Raw genomic sequence first — 19,443 nt, forward strand, 5'->3', positions numbered from 1 at the left:
ACCTGGAAACCATCTAACAATAATAATAATAATAATATATCGGCTTATCAATTTACACACACACACATGTACACAAGCCTACAAGACGACCAGACGGGCAGATAATAATAACACTATTAGACCCATTATCGATATTGGTGAGAGGGGGGCACAGGTATTTTGGCGGCGTCCCCCCGGTCGTCATGGTGATGGCGATTGGGTGCCGGCAAAACTATATAATATCTTATAAGAAGATCCGAGGAGGAAGGATCTTGCGGCTATTTGTAGAGCGCCGGATGGATTGTGTTGCGAATTCAGTCGTTGTGGCGCTCAACCGGCGATATTATACTGGTCGACGGTGACCTCAACGGTCGTGTTAAACGTGTTCTCATCATTTCGCAGGTAAGCCGACAAAACTTTGTTTTTTATTTTTTATTTAATTGTAACTAGTAATTATTAAGTTGAAGTTAAATTAAATATTAACGAAATTGCTCTATTATTTTTTTAATTTAACCAAAAATAGTGTGAAAAATTATTACTGTACCTATCTAAATATTGACTATTTTCCTGTTATACCATAAAGACTAAACGAATTTTCGGTTGAACGCGAATTATACAGACGTTCATATCATACGATGTTGAATTTTACTACCTCAAAAATAAAAAGCTCTGGTAGGACTAGGTCCCTAGGTAACTAGGGATACGGCACAGGTACGCCACTGAATAGTTAAACAAAAGTTAAAAGTTTTAAAAGCACAACAAGCTTACATAGCGTTCTCACTTGATAGTTTAAACTTTAAACATTAATATGATAACATTTGATTTTGTGCAAATAGTGTAGGGGAAGTCATCCCTCATTGGATCTTTATATATATAAATACAAGTAAAATTATGTTCTAATCATTTCCGCGTAATGCATTGACTCAAATGGGGTAGCTGTAAACGAACAGGGCAAATACAAATCCATGTAACTAAGTCATATGTTTTTTAATGTTGTCCAAATTTTCCTCATAACTAAAACATATTCTTTTTAATTTTTTTTTTTTAGAGGAAACAAATTTGTATACAATAAAATCAAATAAATTAAATTAAATAACATGTACAATTAACTTATACAAATTAATTTGATTACTTAACCCCATTAAGCTATGTTTGTGGCTGGGTAATGTCTTAACTACTAAAATAATAATCTTAAACAAATCCTGACTAATCACTTTATACCTTAAGAATTCAATTTTTTTAATTCGATTAAAGTTTAATTAAAAAAAAAAACTCTTAATTTTGTAACGTTAATTACTAAAGATCTAATAAAATACACAATTTTTGATCATATATACAAGAAAATTTGAATTTCCGCCATTTGTTTACAGCTATCCGATCTGACCTTTCAGTATTCATATTACGAACTAATAAAACGGTTAAGTTTAGGTTAATTTTAACAACATACTCGTATGCCGAATTTCATAATTTAGTCATCGCATACATTAATGAATCCCTTACTGTATCCTGGGTGGTTGTTTTAAGAATTTTTATTAATTAACCATTAAATGAACACATTTTCTAGGGGTGGCATTATATTTGTATGCAATTTTTTTAACAATACAGAATAAATCGATAATATAATTACGATCGAAAAACGATCGTGTATCTACAATTTCTGTTTCGTTATTGAATTTAATAAAATTGTACATTCCGACTACGTGCTTTTCATTTTTAAAATTAAATAGAAACACAATCCATAATGATAACGAACACTATTAGATAAAGCTTAATGGCAAATTCTAGTTTTCTTACGCATAACTATATTTAATGACGTCATCGACGCTTTACATTATGTTAAGACGTTAAGTTTATTTACAAACGATGTGACCGATTAAATTAATAGTTTTTTTTTTTACTTTTCAATTGTAATGGGTTTCCATAGTCGGACAACTCCTATAAAATATATGTCAAAACTAGTAGCCAGACGTGTTTTGGTTAACTATTCGCCCATGAGTGTCGCGTTTAAACGTTTCAATCATGTCGCCAGTAATACGTTAATAGTATGTCGGGTACATACCGATATTGTATCTACATGCAGCATGCATTATTATTGTAAAGATTTGTTCTGTAAGGAAATGTACAAACCTTCAAGCGGCCACGTTTTCTTTCTATCAATCGTTAATAACTTAGCATTGAAACAAAATATGAAGACGAGCCGCGATTTCTGTTATTATTATTATCAATAGCATTATTCCTGCGTTTTAATTCGCAAACACTTTCTCAATGTCATTTGGCACAAGGTTCATTGCCGGCGAACCGAATAAAACAGTGTACCACCATACTGTATAGGATTTTTATGTTTCGCCAGATTATAGTCCGGTTTAGGTATAAAGTAACTATAGGTTTATGCCGTTTGTGCCGTTGAACGTGTCGTTTGTGTTTTGTTTCTCGGAATAAAATTCAATAACGACAATATGTAAATCACAAGCTTAACTGGGACACGAGTAGGAGGAAGCTGTATTGATATTACTGTTGTATTTACTGAAACATGTATCACCGAAATGTATCGTCTATCTAAGAAAACAATTTCTTCGACTAGATCTTCTATCCAAGAAAGTTAAATTCGTTATCCTGCAGTTTTTTTCAAACGAAATTCAATTAGTTTGGACAATTAGTTGTGTGTCATCGCGTGGCGGTACATACGACCAATAATTGTTTTTACAATTGAATTATGATTAAAATAAATAAACATACATGAATTACACACACACACACACATTTTTTATTAACAACTGTCTCTACACAGTATGCCCTAGAATAACTATTACAATGTTTAATTCTCCATTGTTAGCTTTCAGACAAATACCAATCGTTACAATGACGTAGCCCGAGGGAGAGGGGGGGTAGGGTAATACAAATATCCTTTCTTGACTTTTTCATTTGGTAAGTTTATGCTGTTAGGTACATTAAACATTGTTAGCGACTAAAACGTGTTAACGCTCAATTATTATCAGCTCATGTATAAAAATAGAAGTTAATCTAGCTAGATAGCTCGGTCAATACCCTTAGAGCCGTTTTCAAAAAGGAAGGCGTTTTATGTCTTATAAAATCATTTTCCATTGTACAAACATTTTATTTTAACCTACCCTTATACATTTTAATCTTTTCCTTTCTCCGAAACCTGGTTACGCCGAAATAGCTATATTTTATACTACTATAATAAGCAATTAAAAAAATTAATACATGTATATTTTACAGACTAAATTTTATTACTGTGGTCGTTTAAAAGTGTACCAACGTTTTAAACACAATCACGCTACTATATTTTGGAGGGCTAGTTTTCGCATACTTTTCATCCTGGGCGTTTTGATCGAAGTTAACCGTTTAATTTACTATCACATTCTGGTATTACTGAATGTTCTGATTTGGTTCTATAGACTTGTTATGTTAATTAAATATGCAGTTCTAGATCATACCGTATGGTACATACAACAATATGTGTGCGAATCAAAAACGGGTTTGTTGCATTTACCTATTTATTAAAAGTTATTTCACGATTTAATAGGTACTTGGCTGTTTATATTATATCTTCTTTGATATAAGAGTTTGGAAATGATTCATGTGTAATCAATAAGATCTAGTCGTGTTAGACGTCGACGGGTTTTAGTCGGCTGCCAAACCAAAACAAACAAATTCGACACAATATTTTCGAAATAGATTTTTTGCCGTAATTAAGTTCCGCGCGAAAATAATATTATAGTATACTTATATGTCCATGATGGTGTAGACTGTAGAATACAATACGGAATACTTGGATCGTCTTCCGCGCGCGCGCCCATGTACGAATCGTGTCTGTTGAATTTAAGAAACGTGACGGCATATCTCACGCAAGGCTGCCGTGTAATCGCAGTAGACTACAATTATAATCGTTAACGATATTATATTATTATTATGTACATCACCGTGTTATTTCGGTTGCGTCAAAAGTGCAGCGTATAGAAATGTGATCCGACACCACCGTCGTAGTGGTAATGAAAATAACAAAAAACTAACAATAATCTAAAACAAAAATCAAAGTATAATAATTCTGTGGCTAGGGTCTAGAAATGTCAATCTAAAATTTCGATCAAAATGACTTGGAATGTTAAAACTTTATTATTTATAAAGTTATAACTAGTATAAGAGTGTATGAAAACTTATGTAAATTGAAAACTTTAACGCTTATTTGCTGAACTTTGTAAAAAGTGACATTGGCCTTATTTGATCCAAGCAACAGAATTGTTAATTTTCGCGTGGATCCGTAAACTTAGGACGAGATAGACAATAATTATAGCCGACCGTCATCATAGGGTGTCCCATTTATAATATATTATAAGCACATAGACATTGTGTAGACATCGAGTAAGATAATAATATCATTGATTAAGTACAAACATATATTTAATCAATGATAATATTATTATAACATATTTTATGTTCCGTATATTATAGGTATTAGATGTGTATGTAGCAACATCCGGGCAAGGTAGTGGCTTATTTAACATTTTTTATTTTGGAAAACTCGATACTTGTACTCGGGTCAGATTCGCACGTTGAATCATATTTATAGCAATGCGGGCGTACCGTTAACCGGAACGCGACCCCTCGGGCGCAGTCTTCCATACACAGAGTAGTAAAATAAGGAGTGGAGAAGGGGAGGTTCACTACTCAGACCAGATTAACGCGTATAATAGCTGGACGGGTATCGTTGCGAATATTAATTATGCGATATTTTACCGAAGACTCGTTTTGGTAGCAACTACTCGCGTTGAAATAAATTTGGGTTTTTATTTTCTTTAAATTTTTGCTAAAGATTTCGATACCGCTACAGGTACCGTCTTGGAACGTTTCCGGATGTCGCAAAGTCGTTTCGGCTCGTAAGTAGAATACGATTGACTAAACACATTATATTACAGTAAAAATGTGTTCTGCGATTATTTTTTTATTTATTATTTATTATTGCCGTGGTCGCGTTCACATCGAGTAGTAGGTACATTATCTTACTATAGCCGTATTATAATAGATATTATACGAACCGAAGTTGCGGGTTCACCGACCAGTTTAACGCGGTATGCCAAAAATACTATACATACAATACAAAATCGCTTGGAAACGTTATTCTCAACCAATATTCACTTCCGAACGCGACCCATGTGGACATAGAGCCAATTACTATAAAGACACACTTGATCATTTGAGCTTTAGACCAGATGTTGTGATATTCGACTACTCATTTGACTCTGTTCCTTTTTCGTAACTTACCCAAAACAAAGCCACACCGTTAGGCTTACTAAAATATGAAATTCACTCTAGTATGGACTTGATTATTTTGATTATTACGAGATGAAGCAATCAAGACTAACGATGTTTAAATATACTATTTAATATCGTTCAATAAAAATAAAAATTAAAAAAATATTAATTTTTTACTGGAGTACCGCCACTGGGCCAAATCTCTAATCAAGTCTTTAAGCAAACTTTTCTGTTATTTTTTTATTTTTCTAAATTACATCGCTCATGCTTATTGTTAAAAATACCTTTGTACAATTTATAATTTGTATGATCAAATATATAAATAAAAGATTTTTTGATCAGCTATTCATAAAACAAAAATATATTTATATTATTAAATTACTATGGACAATTATTTTCCTTGAACTTTTTAAAAAAATTACGAGCACCACTTATTTATATTATGTCATTTTGTTCCACATGTGAGTAGTATTCAATAATTACTAGGTATTTCGGGTTCATATTATGTTAATTGCTTGAGCTGAGTTAGTGGAAATTTGGAGAATTTTGGAAAAAGGCAGCAGCGTTAGACTGAATTTAACATGTCTTAAAGAATGTTAGTACTTCGTACTCGAGTTGTTCTTCCTATTTTTAATAACTATTTTAACCTTTTAACTATTAATTTTTAGTATACAGCTTTAATAAATATTTTCATCGAGTATATAAATAACATAACAATAATTACATTACTCGTTTGATAATTAAATATATGCAATTTTACAGAAAGTAGTAAGTAAATTAATAGTATTTCATTAATACTACAAACTTAAGTATTTCATTTCTTACTCAATATGATAATTTATTTATGGACTCGTTCAATTATAAATAATTTTATTCATGTAGAAAACAAATAGAGTTTTAATAAGTTTCGATAAAGAACATTGTTTTATTGGACCTTTAAGTTTTATACCGGCATAAACACTTCATATTATATGTATCTGTAAACGTTATTGATTAATACAATACATTTAACAATATCTAAGTAATACTCGTTTAACACGACTTGTTACACTATAACCAGGAAAACATATCGTGGTTTTGAATTAATAAGTTTATAACTAGTTAATATTATTAATAGAAAATTACAAAATTACTTATATATGTATAATAACTAATAAGGTTTAGTTAATAGCCGACGGGTACTGTTTAAATATGTACAGAAACGCAATAGAAATGTTCTTATAAATTACCATTTATTTATCTCTTATTTTTTCTGTAGAATATTTTAGCGTTAAAAAAGTTTACTAACAAGTTTTTGTTAACTTAACGAGTTTATTATAAAAATTAGGAGCTTTTTAATAACTAACTATAGACTACGTTACTTACATAGTTGTTTTTTTGCATGTAAAATATGTGTCAGGTAATGCACTTTACTGAAAAGATAAAGTACCTTAATCTTTAATTTTGGATGAACGTACTATTGTTCTAAAACTGCTCGATTTCCTTGGAAAACTATACCCGCTGAGTAGGTACATGTTTTTGTACATTAGTTGATTAACTGAGTTGTATAATTAGGAAAAAATATCTATATACATTTATCTTTGCTACGGTAATATACAACTTTAAAATGTTGGCTTTATATCAGAAAAAACTTCCTATACTTTACACCTTAATAAATGGTGGTGCTTTATATTGATGCGGTTAAAAATATGATCTGACTTAATGGTTTTCAATTGACTTCAGTGGTTTAATATTTTAATTTACTATTAATCTAAGGATGTCGCAAGTAGTTCATGAAAAAAATAATGTTGTATTAACCCGACTCGTTTGTTCTGGATTTTCTTAAGTACTGGTACTACTATGTGTAGTGTTTTTTTCTTTGTTATATTTTCGTATAACATATTTGCAAATCGCGGTTTAACAGACGGTACGACGAGTAATAAATTAACTTTATTCGCACAACAATAGGGTTTTCCTTCTGAATTTAAATTAAAATTGGTATACTAGTCTTTCCGCTTGTAGAACAATTTAATATTCGTCCGACCTCTGAAAGCGTTCACTTAGACTGATCTTGGGAAAAAGCGGCTTGGTTGAAAAATCACTTCTGGCATGTCGTCGAAGAGATTTTTATCGGCACTGGTGAAAAATAATTGTAATAATTGGGGGTGTTCACCGTGATTGTCTTAGCCACACCGCCGTGGGTCTTCAACCTCATTAACGCGGCAACCACCGCACTTCGCACCGTCGGCCAATTCGTATTTCCACACAACCGCTTGTTACATGTGAATATTATATATTTTCAAGTCCACTATTACCCCCCCCCCACCAAAAAAAAAAACAAAGTCATTAACCGTAGTTGGCCGACCGGCCGTTAATTGTATTTGCATGTGTCAAAAGTGGCATAATAAGCACATTATAATAATTATTATAGTGGACGCACATTTTACGGTACCTGCATAATAAAGATATTAGATGTACCTACGCAGTCTAAGATACACACTACACACAAGGCGACGTGTGGTCTTTGTCAGTGTCACCACCGACCAGACAGTAGATCCTCCACGTTATGGCACGTTAGACGGACAATAAAACGACATGAGATAACGATCCCGGAGGCAAAGTCGCTGTCCGGTAAATCAAATAATCATACTGGCTGTACCCCCCCCCACCCCCCGGCGATTCGACAGGGGCTGTTGTTTGTAATACGCGTGCAAGTGCGAATTATTCTTACGAGTATTTTTTATTATTTATTATTCTTACTATTATTATTATTATTATAACTTTTTTACTATCACCTAATAGGCACACGTATTTTATTTTCATAAACACACACACACATGTCACACGCGCGCTTAAACCAGAATATAATGTAATGTTACCGGTGCGTGTGTGCCATAATAATAATCGATTAACCGTGTCCGCGGATGCCTCCGTTGTTGTGGGTGTGCTATAGACTGTATTCGAGTTGACTACCGAGATCTAGACCTAAGGACCGTATGGTTTTCGTACACTATCGGTTTTAAAAAAACTAGTCGAGACGACGGTACACCCTGAACCTAGCTACGAAGAATCCGCTTTGTTCGATGGTTTTAGAGCAAAAACATTCGTTACCAGAATTCAAAGAATATAGTAATAAGGACTGTACGTTAGTGGATTTTTAATAAATCAAAAAAGTTTTCTTTACAAAGTTCTAATTTGTATATAATCTGTTTTAGCTATATAGCTAAAAAATATCATGTTCTTATAAGCCCCTGAAATTTAAATTCTAGCTGAAGGATTACATGAGATGGGGCTATTGACAACAACCCTTCATTTATATTAATACGTATTAATGTAAATAAGTGTAGTACTTATTTGATACTCGGTGATGAGTGTTATAATAAAACCTTAGAGCTTAAGGGGTGACTAAACAAACTCATACACATCAATATCAAACTATTAAGCAAAAATGTTATTAATTAAAAAGTTAATAGGTAATTAATTTCGAATAAATTTATACATATAATAATTTAACATGCCGCCTGTATAATTTCTACATAAACTGGTTTTTTGGTAGTTACACAACTCAATTAAAGACTCGATTAGGTATTAGGTAAATACAAATCAACGAACGACCGGCTAATCTTGTTAACAACTTTTTTAAGTGTATAAATTAACTATAAATAGTATATAATTAATTTTTAGATAGTATAATATATCTGTCATCCGGAGGCGGGATAGCTAAGAGAGTTAGGAAGACGTATAATAAGATAAGAATATATCAATGTAACAATTAATATGTATACTTTATGTGGAAATTAATTCCATAATATAAATATATATACACATTATACAAATTATGTATTGTATGAATCAATAAACTAATAGAGGAGCGATATATTTTTAATTCTTCTATAGCCAAACGGTACTCAAGTCTGCCTCTGCTGTTATCTCTCAAGTCTCAGTAGAAAAACATATTTTGTCACGTGCGCGGTGTTCTAATAATGATTCCGTTAATTCAATTATACGTGTACTCCACAGTCATTGTATCGTTTTAGCATACATTTACAGTAATTAAAAGTCGATAAATTGAATTTAAAACATACCATTTGTTAGCCATAATTACATTAAGTTTGTACATTGTACAATAAAATACAAAGCGCTTATTGATTCATTTAAATTTTCGTTTAAGCGTTGCTAATAAGCGTAATATTTAAATACTATAAATATATTACGAATAAACTGGTTTAATTAAAATTAAATTATTTAGCATATTTTCAAAGGTTCATAAAAAAAACTGGATTATAAATTGTATATAACGTGTATAGTGTGTTTGTTTTAGATAATTAACTTATATTAAGTTTTTAGACTTAAAAATTATAACTAATTTTATGAATGAATGTCTCATTAAAAACGTAATGCTCGGCACTATTTACAATAAAAAAATGTTGACTCAATACTTGTTTAAATGTAAGGTTATTTTTAATTATTATATAATTATTTTAACGACGCCCCACAGGCAAAGTGTACATTAAAATAAAATACTTCTATTCAAATAGCTTGTTTTTTATTAACACTACCGGCTACTGTGTGATTAAAAAAAAAATATTAATAAAATTAAAAAAAAAACTAAAACATATGATAACTAGATTATGTATATACTCCTATTTAGGATGTATAACCACAACTGCTTTAACTTACAGACATAGTACTAAGGGTATACAGGAAAACACATGGCTTACGACTAACGATGGTAACTAAACCCACACGATCAAAAACTTTCAGTACTGAAGTTCGATAATGAAATTCAATGTTCTTACACAAATATACAATTTAAAACTGTCGAACTACAAAACCAATAGTACATTTTGGGCTTTATGGTAAAGGGTCTTGGCGATTTATCATTTATTTCCCATTTTTCGAATATCACATCTTAGATTCTCGGCGTATTATCCCCCATTCCTTTCCTATAGATGGTATGTATTAGTATGTGTAGGGTTTATCTCCACTAAAGCCTCCACTGATTTTGGTGGGGGGGGGGGGGTGCTTGAATTTTTACCTTGATATCTTTTAAAATGCATATTACAAATCCTACTAATGGCTAAACCCGACCCCTTGTATCACCATTTAAATATATTACCAATAATAAATTGCGATACACCTTATGTTCGATTGAGTTTTAATGTACAAAGTCCGGTGTCTGTACAGCGTAAACACAATAAATATATTTATCGTGAAAACCAATTTCCTCGAGTAGCATATCCTCTACCGACCAAAGTTCATATGCAAAACCCTTAGACCAATGTGGTCAATTCCACAAGTACCTATTGACTTGTTATTATTTTGTCGACCACCGTGTATGGTCGTTTGACGTTTAATAATCGATTGGTCCGTCAAGGTTCGTTGTGTGCCGGTGACATCAAATATACCGCGTGGCCCGGTATAATTTCCCATTTCCCGGTAAAAACCGCTGTCAAATTCCGACACCCAGGAAATGAGGAATTCCACTGCGGCGGTGTATGCGTAATTAAGTTAATTATTTACTATACTTCCTCTGGCTGCGTGCGCATTGCGCTGAGATCGTGTTAAACTACTGTACAAAAGCCTGGGAGATGCACTAGACCTTGGTAAGCACCGTGTCCAATCCTTGAACCTGGATCACCGTCCGTATACCGTTGGGCCGGCCAATGTCATCACGTCACCGTTTTTTTTTTTTGTCTTATTCACACCGGTTGGACAAACGTGGTTCATGACATCATCGAGGAGCCGCATGCCGTTCACGAGCTGTTATGGTGTTGACACACAAACGAGGGACGCCAAATAGTAAGCACGTACGTTGTACACGTTGGACGTGACTTCAATCGGAGCACTGAAACTTCTGCGAGGTGTTTTCCGAATTCTGAACGCAAAGCAACGATGTCGTTGATACGACTACAGTTCCGCACATGTGACCGACTTATAGTTTTGTGTTTGTGTGTTTTTTATTTAAAAAGAAGAAGAATGTTCTCACACAATAATATCGTATCAGGAAGAATAAAACATGGTATAGTGTATCTGCGCGCCGGTTCGTCTTGCCGGACCCGAGGCGATTTCGGATGCCACACATCAGACGTACTAAATAATAAAGGGGTCGTATGACATTTCGAAATCTCGATTATATTAAAAAAAAAAAAACAATGTTGTCGAACAAACCGACTTGCGAGCCAACAATATTTTTGTTTTATCTTGTAGCGGCAAAGACGGGGTCGCTTTGACGGCACCCGGTGGCGCTACGTCCGATTTGCATAGTCATTTCGGTCAACGGCCAACCATGACCTCCTCCGGCCGGCCTCGTAAAACACGATCTGGTTATAAAAAAATATCACACACGCCTCCCACTTACTGGTATTTCCGTGTCGTTTATAAGTATCTGTTTACGATCTCGCAAGTGGATTAATACATTATTTTCTACGACATTTCTCTCTACTTGGTTATCCGTCAAACACGCGTAAGAAACGACAACCACAAAACCACCTAGCTCGTATCAATGTCTATGGAAATGAAGCTATGTAGACAAACTTATTAAAATAACAATTCAACCAATAGCTACAATATGATGTAAATATTAATTAAGTAGAATAATTCGTAAACAAACGGAGCGAACGTAAATATAATTTATACTACAATACAAACGTTTTACGATTTGCGCCCTTGTAGTTAAGCCGGCAAAATTGTACGTTTCGAATTTGAATCTTAGGAATACAATTCTATTTTTGTTTATTCGACCAATTATTAATATGCATCTGTGATGTGGAAAGCGAATAAGCACCACTTGTCGGCAAAGTTAATTTCAAGAAAAACGCCAAATTATTACTGTAAATACATTTGAAATTGTACAATTCAAAATTATTTTAATTGTATTACTTATGAGTAAATGAGTTACACTATGTTAAGACTACTAAATATCTTTAATAAAGAGATTAAAAATCTTATATAAATATAACAACAGTCAACACTAAAATTAGGTATATATTATAGTGCTTTATAACTAATAAGTTGAAATTTTATTTTTTCGCAAGTTCTCACATTCTTTACATATTATACGTTGACCTTTGTTAGGCAAATCTACGGTTTGGATTGCATTATAGTTATTTCGTTAAATGTGGGATATACTACATAATATAAGCCTAAATTACAATTTTAAAATATATGTGATTATTAATCGCAAAATAATTAAAATGATAATTTTAGACAATTTTAACTTTCAACATTACATATTCACTAATAAATCTACTATACTTAAAAAATTAATCATCCTTTTTTTTTCAGGTGTACTATAAATCGTTGTATAATAATAAAATAACGATTTAACAATACACATGGCGGGTCCAGTAAGCCGAATCATCGGCATTATATTTTTAAGCTACCATCTAAGCTTTGGTAAGTTATTAATTATCGCACTGAAATGATTACAAGTTGTTTTATTTTTGTCTAACTTAATACGTATTTTAGCTGTAAGTAACAGAGAAGCAAGAACTAGTGCAAGCTCCACTGAAGGAACATTCAAATGTGAAAAAGAAGGTTTCCAAGCAGATCCTTCAAATTGTACAACATTTTACAGATGTGTGAACTTTGGATCTGGATCATCGCTTACGAAATTTCAATTTCAGTGTTCTCCAGGAACAGTTTATGATCCTGAAAATTCGGTTTGTGTTCATCCTTCGTTGTCTAATAGAGAAGAATGCAAAAATATTCAATTCAATAACCCAGAACCTGAACCTAGTCCTGATGACTCAGAAAATTCATGGAACTCACCATCCGACTCGGCTTCTAGCCAACCTAGTTCTAATGCACCAAACTCTGTAGGATATGGTTCAATTTCACCCGAATATTCTGCTCAACCTTCCTCAAATTTTGACTATGGACGTCCTCAAACCGGTCAACCACCTTCAAAAACTGGCTATTACCAACCACTATTCTATCAACAATACCAACCGAGTTCACCGCCAAACTATTATCCTCCACAACAACCTGACTACGGAAATCCACAGCTTAATTATAATCAGCCTCCTCAATCTGGTTACATACAACCATCATCTCAATCTCAACAAAAACCAAGCTACAACCAACCACCACAATCTAACTACGGGTCATCCCAGTCGAATTACCAACCATCACAATCAAACTATGGACCACCTCAACAAAGCTATCAACCACCACAGTCAAATTATGGTTCATCCCAATCAAATTATCAACCATCCCAGTCATCCTATAAACCACCCCAATCAAATAATGAATCACAGCAACCAAACTATGGACCTTCTCAAGTATCATCAACTTCAAAACCTAATTACAAACCATCTACACAACCTAGCGTTACTCAGAATATTACCACATCTGCTCCTATTGTTGGGCCAGATGGTGGATCAAATTCAAATCAGCCACCAGTCTCCAGTCACCAGTCACCAGAAGGTAGTGATAATAAACCTCAAACAGCCGATCAATCAACTTTTAAACCAGTTGAAAGTATACCTGATACTACCGACTGTACATCGGAAGGTTTTTTCCCTGTAAAAGGTGAGTGTAAAAAATTCTATAGATGTGTAGATGATGGTAAAGGATCTTTCACCAAGTACGAATTTACTTGTGGTCCTGGTACAGTTTGGGACTACACTTCAAATACATGTAATCACGCAAGTGCTGCGGGAAGAACTGATTGCAAACCAGAAGTAGATAACGGTTCAAGCGATCCAGAACCTACATCACCGGAAGATAATCAGACTTCATCTACAGAAAGTCCAAGCAATGAAATTGATAATGAAGTACCAAATGAATCGGAAGTTAGTAGTCCTAGCACTGGAAATGGACCTGAATGTAACTCTGAAGGATTCCATCCATATAGTGAGGGATGCAGTAGAAAGTTTATAAGATGTGTAGATAAAGGCGACGGTACTTTGATAAAATATGAATTTGAATGTGGCGATGGGACGGTGTGGGATAGTAGTCAAAATACATGCAATTACGCAAATCAAGTTGAATGTGGCTCGACCACTTCAGCTACCCCATCAACCATACAATCTGATTCTACTGTGGCACAACAAGTAACTACTTCAAGTCAATGGTCTACTGCATCGTCTTCTAGTTCATCCTCAATGTCAACATCTAGTTCTAGTTCAAGTTCTAGTAGTTCTTCAAGTAATCAGTCGTCATCCACTACTTTGGTTAGTGGACAAACAACTAGTGGGAATAACCAACAATCAACTTCTCAAGGAATTTCTTCGTCTAATCAAAATACTGCTACAACAGCATCCATGAATCAAGCCTCGGGCCAGTCGGAAAATTCAAATTCCAACCAACAAACTTCAACTTCTGGTTCTAGTCAAACAACAACATCTGGCCTTAATCAACAAACAACAAGTGCAGGCTCAAACCAACAAACGACTGGAGCGGGCTCAAACCAACAAACAACAAGTGCAGGCTCAAACCAACAAACAACAAGTTCAGGATCAAACCAACAAACAACAAGTTCAGGATCAAACCAACAAACAACAGCAGCAGGATCAAACCAACAAACAACAGCAGCAGGATCAAACCAACAAACAACAGCAGCAGGATCAAACCAACAAACAACAAGTTCAGGATCAAACCAACAAACAACAGGAGCAGGATCAAACCAACAAACAACAAGTGCAGGCTCAAACCAACAAACAACAGGAGCAGGAACAAACCAACAAACAACAAGTGCAGGCAATAGACCTACGAAACCAATGTCTTCGACATTCAGGCCCACCACACCTATGACAACCACAAAGAAGCCTAGCCCAAAACCAACAACTTCTAAACCATCTTCACCATCTCCAACAACTTCAACTATAAAACCATCAACTTCTAAACCAACAACTTCTAAACCTTCGACTTCCAAACCTACAACTACATCGCCTTCAATTACAAAACCAACAACGTTAAAACCATCAACACCAACAACACAAAAGCCTACGTCAGTAAAACCAACAACACAAAAGCCTACGTCAGTAAAACCAACAACACAAACTTCAACAACGTCAAAACCAACAACACCAAAACCAACAACACCAAAGCCAACAACACTAAAACCTACAACGTCAAAACCAACAACACAAACACCAACAACGTCAAAACCAACAACTCCAAAACCAACAACGTCAAAACCAACAACGTCAAAACCAACAACACCAAAGCCTACAACACTAAAGCCAACGACCTCAAAACCAGCATCATCAAAGCCTTCGACAGTTAAGCCAACCACGACAAAACCAACTAGCACCACAACACAGAAGATAACAACCACTAATAATAAAAATCCTTCCAGGCCAACAACTCAAGCAACTACCAAACCAACACCAGGTATTAGTTCTAGTAATAAACCTGATCCGTCCAAGCCAACCACAGTTAAACCAACAACGAGTAGTTCTACGAAAAAACCAGTTGCGTCAACAACGTCAAAACCAACAACAAAACCTACAAATGCAAGCGTGTTGCCACCTTCTACAACAACTGTTAACCCTGAAACAAATAAACCTACCGAATCTTCTACACCGGGCGTTTGTACTTCCGAAGGATTTTTCCCAGATACTAAAGACTGTAGCAAATTCTACAGGTGTGTTGGAAATGGAAATGGATACACCAAATACAGCTTTAACTGCGGTGCAGGTACAGTATGGGATCCAGCAAATAATGTATGTAATCATCCATGGGCCGTAGATAGAGATTGTTCTAATTCGCCTTCGCCTTCACCTTCTACTTCTGAAAGTGAATCTACGGGATCTACATTAACTCCCGATTCAGAGAATTTAACTACAAATCAAACTAGTAAACCAACAGTAACTACGTCATCGTCTAGTCAACCTTCTTCTCAAACAACAGCCAGTAATCAAATAACGCAAACTACTACTTCAACAACTTCAACTACTACTGAATCAAATCAACAAATATCAACAACCACTAATAGAGTCCCTGTAAATTCAAGCTCCTCAAATAACTCAACCACGCCTTGTAATACGACACCAAAACCGCCAAGTAAAATTGTTTGTAATGGAAGCGGATTTTACCCCCATCCAGACGATTGTAAAAAATTCTATAGATGCGTTGACTGGGACGGTGATAAAGGAGAACGCTTTTCCGTCTACCACTTCGATTGTCCGCCTGGAACGATTTTTGATCCAAGCTTAGATGTATGTAATCACGAAGCTTCAGTATATCCTCCAAGAGATTGCTCTGGGTCAAGTAGTCCACCAACAAACTCAACAAGTGGTACGACAGATCCATCAACGACAGATCCAGCAACGACGGATCCAGCGACTACAGATCCATCCGTAACAGATCCAGCAACTACAGATCCATCAACGACGGATCTTCCAGCATTAACTACAGAAACAAATACTAATTCTGAAACTAACCCTACTGTAACAACAGAAGGTCCGACTGAAACTACTGGTCCTTCAGAAACTATTGAACCCGAGAAAAACTCGACGACGCCTATATCAGAAACGGAATCTACTACAACCGGCCAACCAGAAACAAATCCACCGACAACTAATAATCCCACTGAAACAAACCCGCCAACTACCAACCCAACAGAAACTAATCCTCCGACTACAAATCCAACGGAAACCAATCCCCCTACAACTAACCCCACGGAAACAATTCCACCAACAACCAATCCAACAGAAACAAATCCTCCAACAACCAATCCAACAGAAACAAATCCACCTACTACAAATCCAACAGAAACAAATCCACCAACAACCAATCCAACAGAAACAAATCCACCAACTACAAATCCAACAGAAACTAACCCACCCACGACTGAGACATCGGAAACAAATCCACCATCAACCAATCCTACAGAAACCACTCAACCTCAAACTAATCCCACAACAGAGTCACCGGTTACAACAGAATTGCCAGAAACGTCAAACAAATGTCCCGAATTAGAACCAGATCAAGTTGCACTAGTGTGTCCAACAGGATTTAGAAGACACCCCAAAAATTGCAATCTATTCTACCAATGTACTATATCATCAAACAATGACATTAAAGTTTTAGTATTGGCCTGCACAAATGGAACATACTACGACCAAAGAAAGATTCAATGTTTACCGCCTGACGAAGCTGAATCTTGTCCTTCTGACTCAGTCTTGCCACATGTTCGTTCCGAATTCGAAGAGTTACCACAAACTGTAAGATATTAATTACCAAGTCTCAAATATTAACTAATAAATAAATAATTGTATATACTTGTTTAGGTTCAAATTGAACCATACCACAAGTTATGTCCATCTGAGGGTACATTCGGATCTCCAAACGACTGTCAATCGTTTGTAAAATGCACGAGAACTGCTAAAGGTCTTCTAAATGGTATGTAATATATTTTAAATGTTTTTCAAATGACAATTTTTATTATTAACGCGTAATTTTTAGGACAACTGTACCAATGCCCCGAAGGACAAAGCTTTTGGGAAAATTCTAAAAAATGCGAGAAAAACCGTAAAATACCCATGTGTAACAAGCCAGGCCCGAAAATTAATTGGAAGACCAGTCTAGCGCCATTACTAGAAACAAATTAAATTTAATAAATTAGTTTTTGAAAATTAATTTTCAGCTCAAAAATATTATTTTAATATATATTTTTTTTTTTACTTAGTAGTAATAAGATTTACATGTTTTGAAAAATGTTTCAAAAATTAACTAAAACCACAATTAGTAAACTTGAATAACTAAAAATTAAATTCAAGTTTAATAATTGCTAACGGAAACTCATTCTAGTTTAATAATGTGTTTATAGGCTAAATAGAAAGTATATTTAAGCATGTTAAAATACTAAGCTTAAAATAATGAATGTGCCATACTAGCTGTGAATTTCCGTATCAAGGTGTACAAATTTTTGAAACATTTTTTAAATATTATCAAAAATATAAATAAATATTTTTGTATTTACATTAAAATTATAATGTATTTATTGATAAAATCATAAAAAAAACATATCGTGATTATAATTATTAAAAAGGTATTTTTACTACTTTTATATAAACGAAATAATTATTTTTATATTTATTATTATTATTATTATGACCAATGTACATTTTGTAAATATAAATGTTGTGTAAAAATAAATCGAAAATATATTTAATATCATGTTTTATATTTTATTCACTCTAATATTTAGTTGTATTTAAAGTTTAATGTGATATGCGACTAATGTCGAATGTACCTATTCGAAATTATATTGCTAAAAAAATTAACTTATTTTATTATTTTCTTAGTTTTTTACTGTACAATACCAACTATTTTTTTGTATAAAGGGAGAGATGTCATTTCGGTTTTTAAATTGGTCTTTGAACATATGAAGTGGCCAACATTTTTTAACAAATAATCAAACAAATCATTTTTTAATTGTGCCACGATATATACCTTGTAAATATTTTGAGGAAACCAAAATGTTTTCAAAACTTTTTGGGATTATTTTTAAGAAGGTTCTGTTCGAAGATGAATCATATATTTTTGTACGAAACTAGACCTTGTGTGCGCTATAGAATTTGAAAAAAAAGTATCAAAATATATCTCTCTTTTTTGTGTTAAGATATTATATGTTTAAAAATGTTAGCTTTTTTATAAGTTTTAGTGAATAATTACCTTTTCAATGCGCCTTAATAAATGCGAGTGAAGGCCCCAATTATTATTGAAACAATTATTAAAACCGCTTCAGACAGCGACAAACCTCTTGATACGAGTTATGATCATTGATTGTCGTACAACGAAAGTTTTAAAACAGTAATACGTGGAAAATCATATCTTTTTAATTATACCTTGTATATATTATAAGCATTGCATTGATATTGCAAAATCTAGGATAATCGTATTGTACATACCAATACGGGTATAAATGATAGTATATTTAAATTAAAAGGTATTATGTAGCTGTCCCTACTTCGTACACAAATGCGCGTTAACTTAAGTTAATTAATGCGTATTAAGTTAGTGCGCGTTAGCGAATGCATATAAACGTAGTTCTTAATACCGTAGATAAAAAAAACACTTTTAAAATTACTGTATAGTAGGTATGTGTATTTGGTTATCAGTTGCCCCAGCTAATAAATAAACTTCTATAAGCTGTATAAGTGATAATTATTATGATATGGTGTGCTAGCATCAGCTATATACGCCCGCCTTTATTTTCTTTTTCTTTGTACTTTTTACACAAACCTCCGTCCGGAC

At 33.9% G+C, this 19,443-nt stretch overlaps 1 protein-coding gene across 6 annotated transcripts; it reads left to right on the forward strand.

Moving 5' to 3' along the window:
• The first annotated feature begins 241 nt into the window (after positions 1–241).
• LOC126834758 (mucin-5AC-like) lies at positions 242–18,251 on the forward strand. 6 transcript variants are annotated; one of them, XM_050566918.1, is made up of 6 exons: positions 242–381; positions 12,520–12,630; positions 12,703–15,183; positions 15,214–17,408; positions 17,475–17,586; positions 17,650–18,251. In XM_050566918.1, exons 2-6 carry the CDS (start codon positions 12,570–12,572, stop codon positions 17,793–17,795), a joined length of 4,995 nt encoding a protein of 1,664 aa, XP_050422875.1. In that variant the 5' UTR covers positions 242–381; positions 12,520–12,569; the 3' UTR covers positions 17,796–18,251. The 6 variants fall into 6 exon arrangements, with proteins under 6 accessions (XP_050422875.1, XP_050422874.1, XP_050422877.1 ...); XM_050566917.1 differs by having other exon boundaries at positions 12,703–15,017; positions 15,048–17,408; XM_050566920.1 differs by having other exon boundaries at positions 12,703–14,823; positions 14,905–17,408.
• Positions 18,252–19,443: the final 1,192 nt, after the last annotated feature.

This window comes from Adelges cooleyi, unplaced genomic scaffold, assembly GCF_023614345.1.
Source record: "Adelges cooleyi isolate 19-005CV unplaced genomic scaffold, UGA_ACOO_1.1 ACOO_flye_CR_arks_rails_tigmint_CR_PRNA_21, whole genome shotgun sequence".
Lineage (NCBI taxonomy): Eukaryota > Metazoa > Arthropoda > Insecta > Hemiptera > Adelgidae > Adelges > Adelges cooleyi.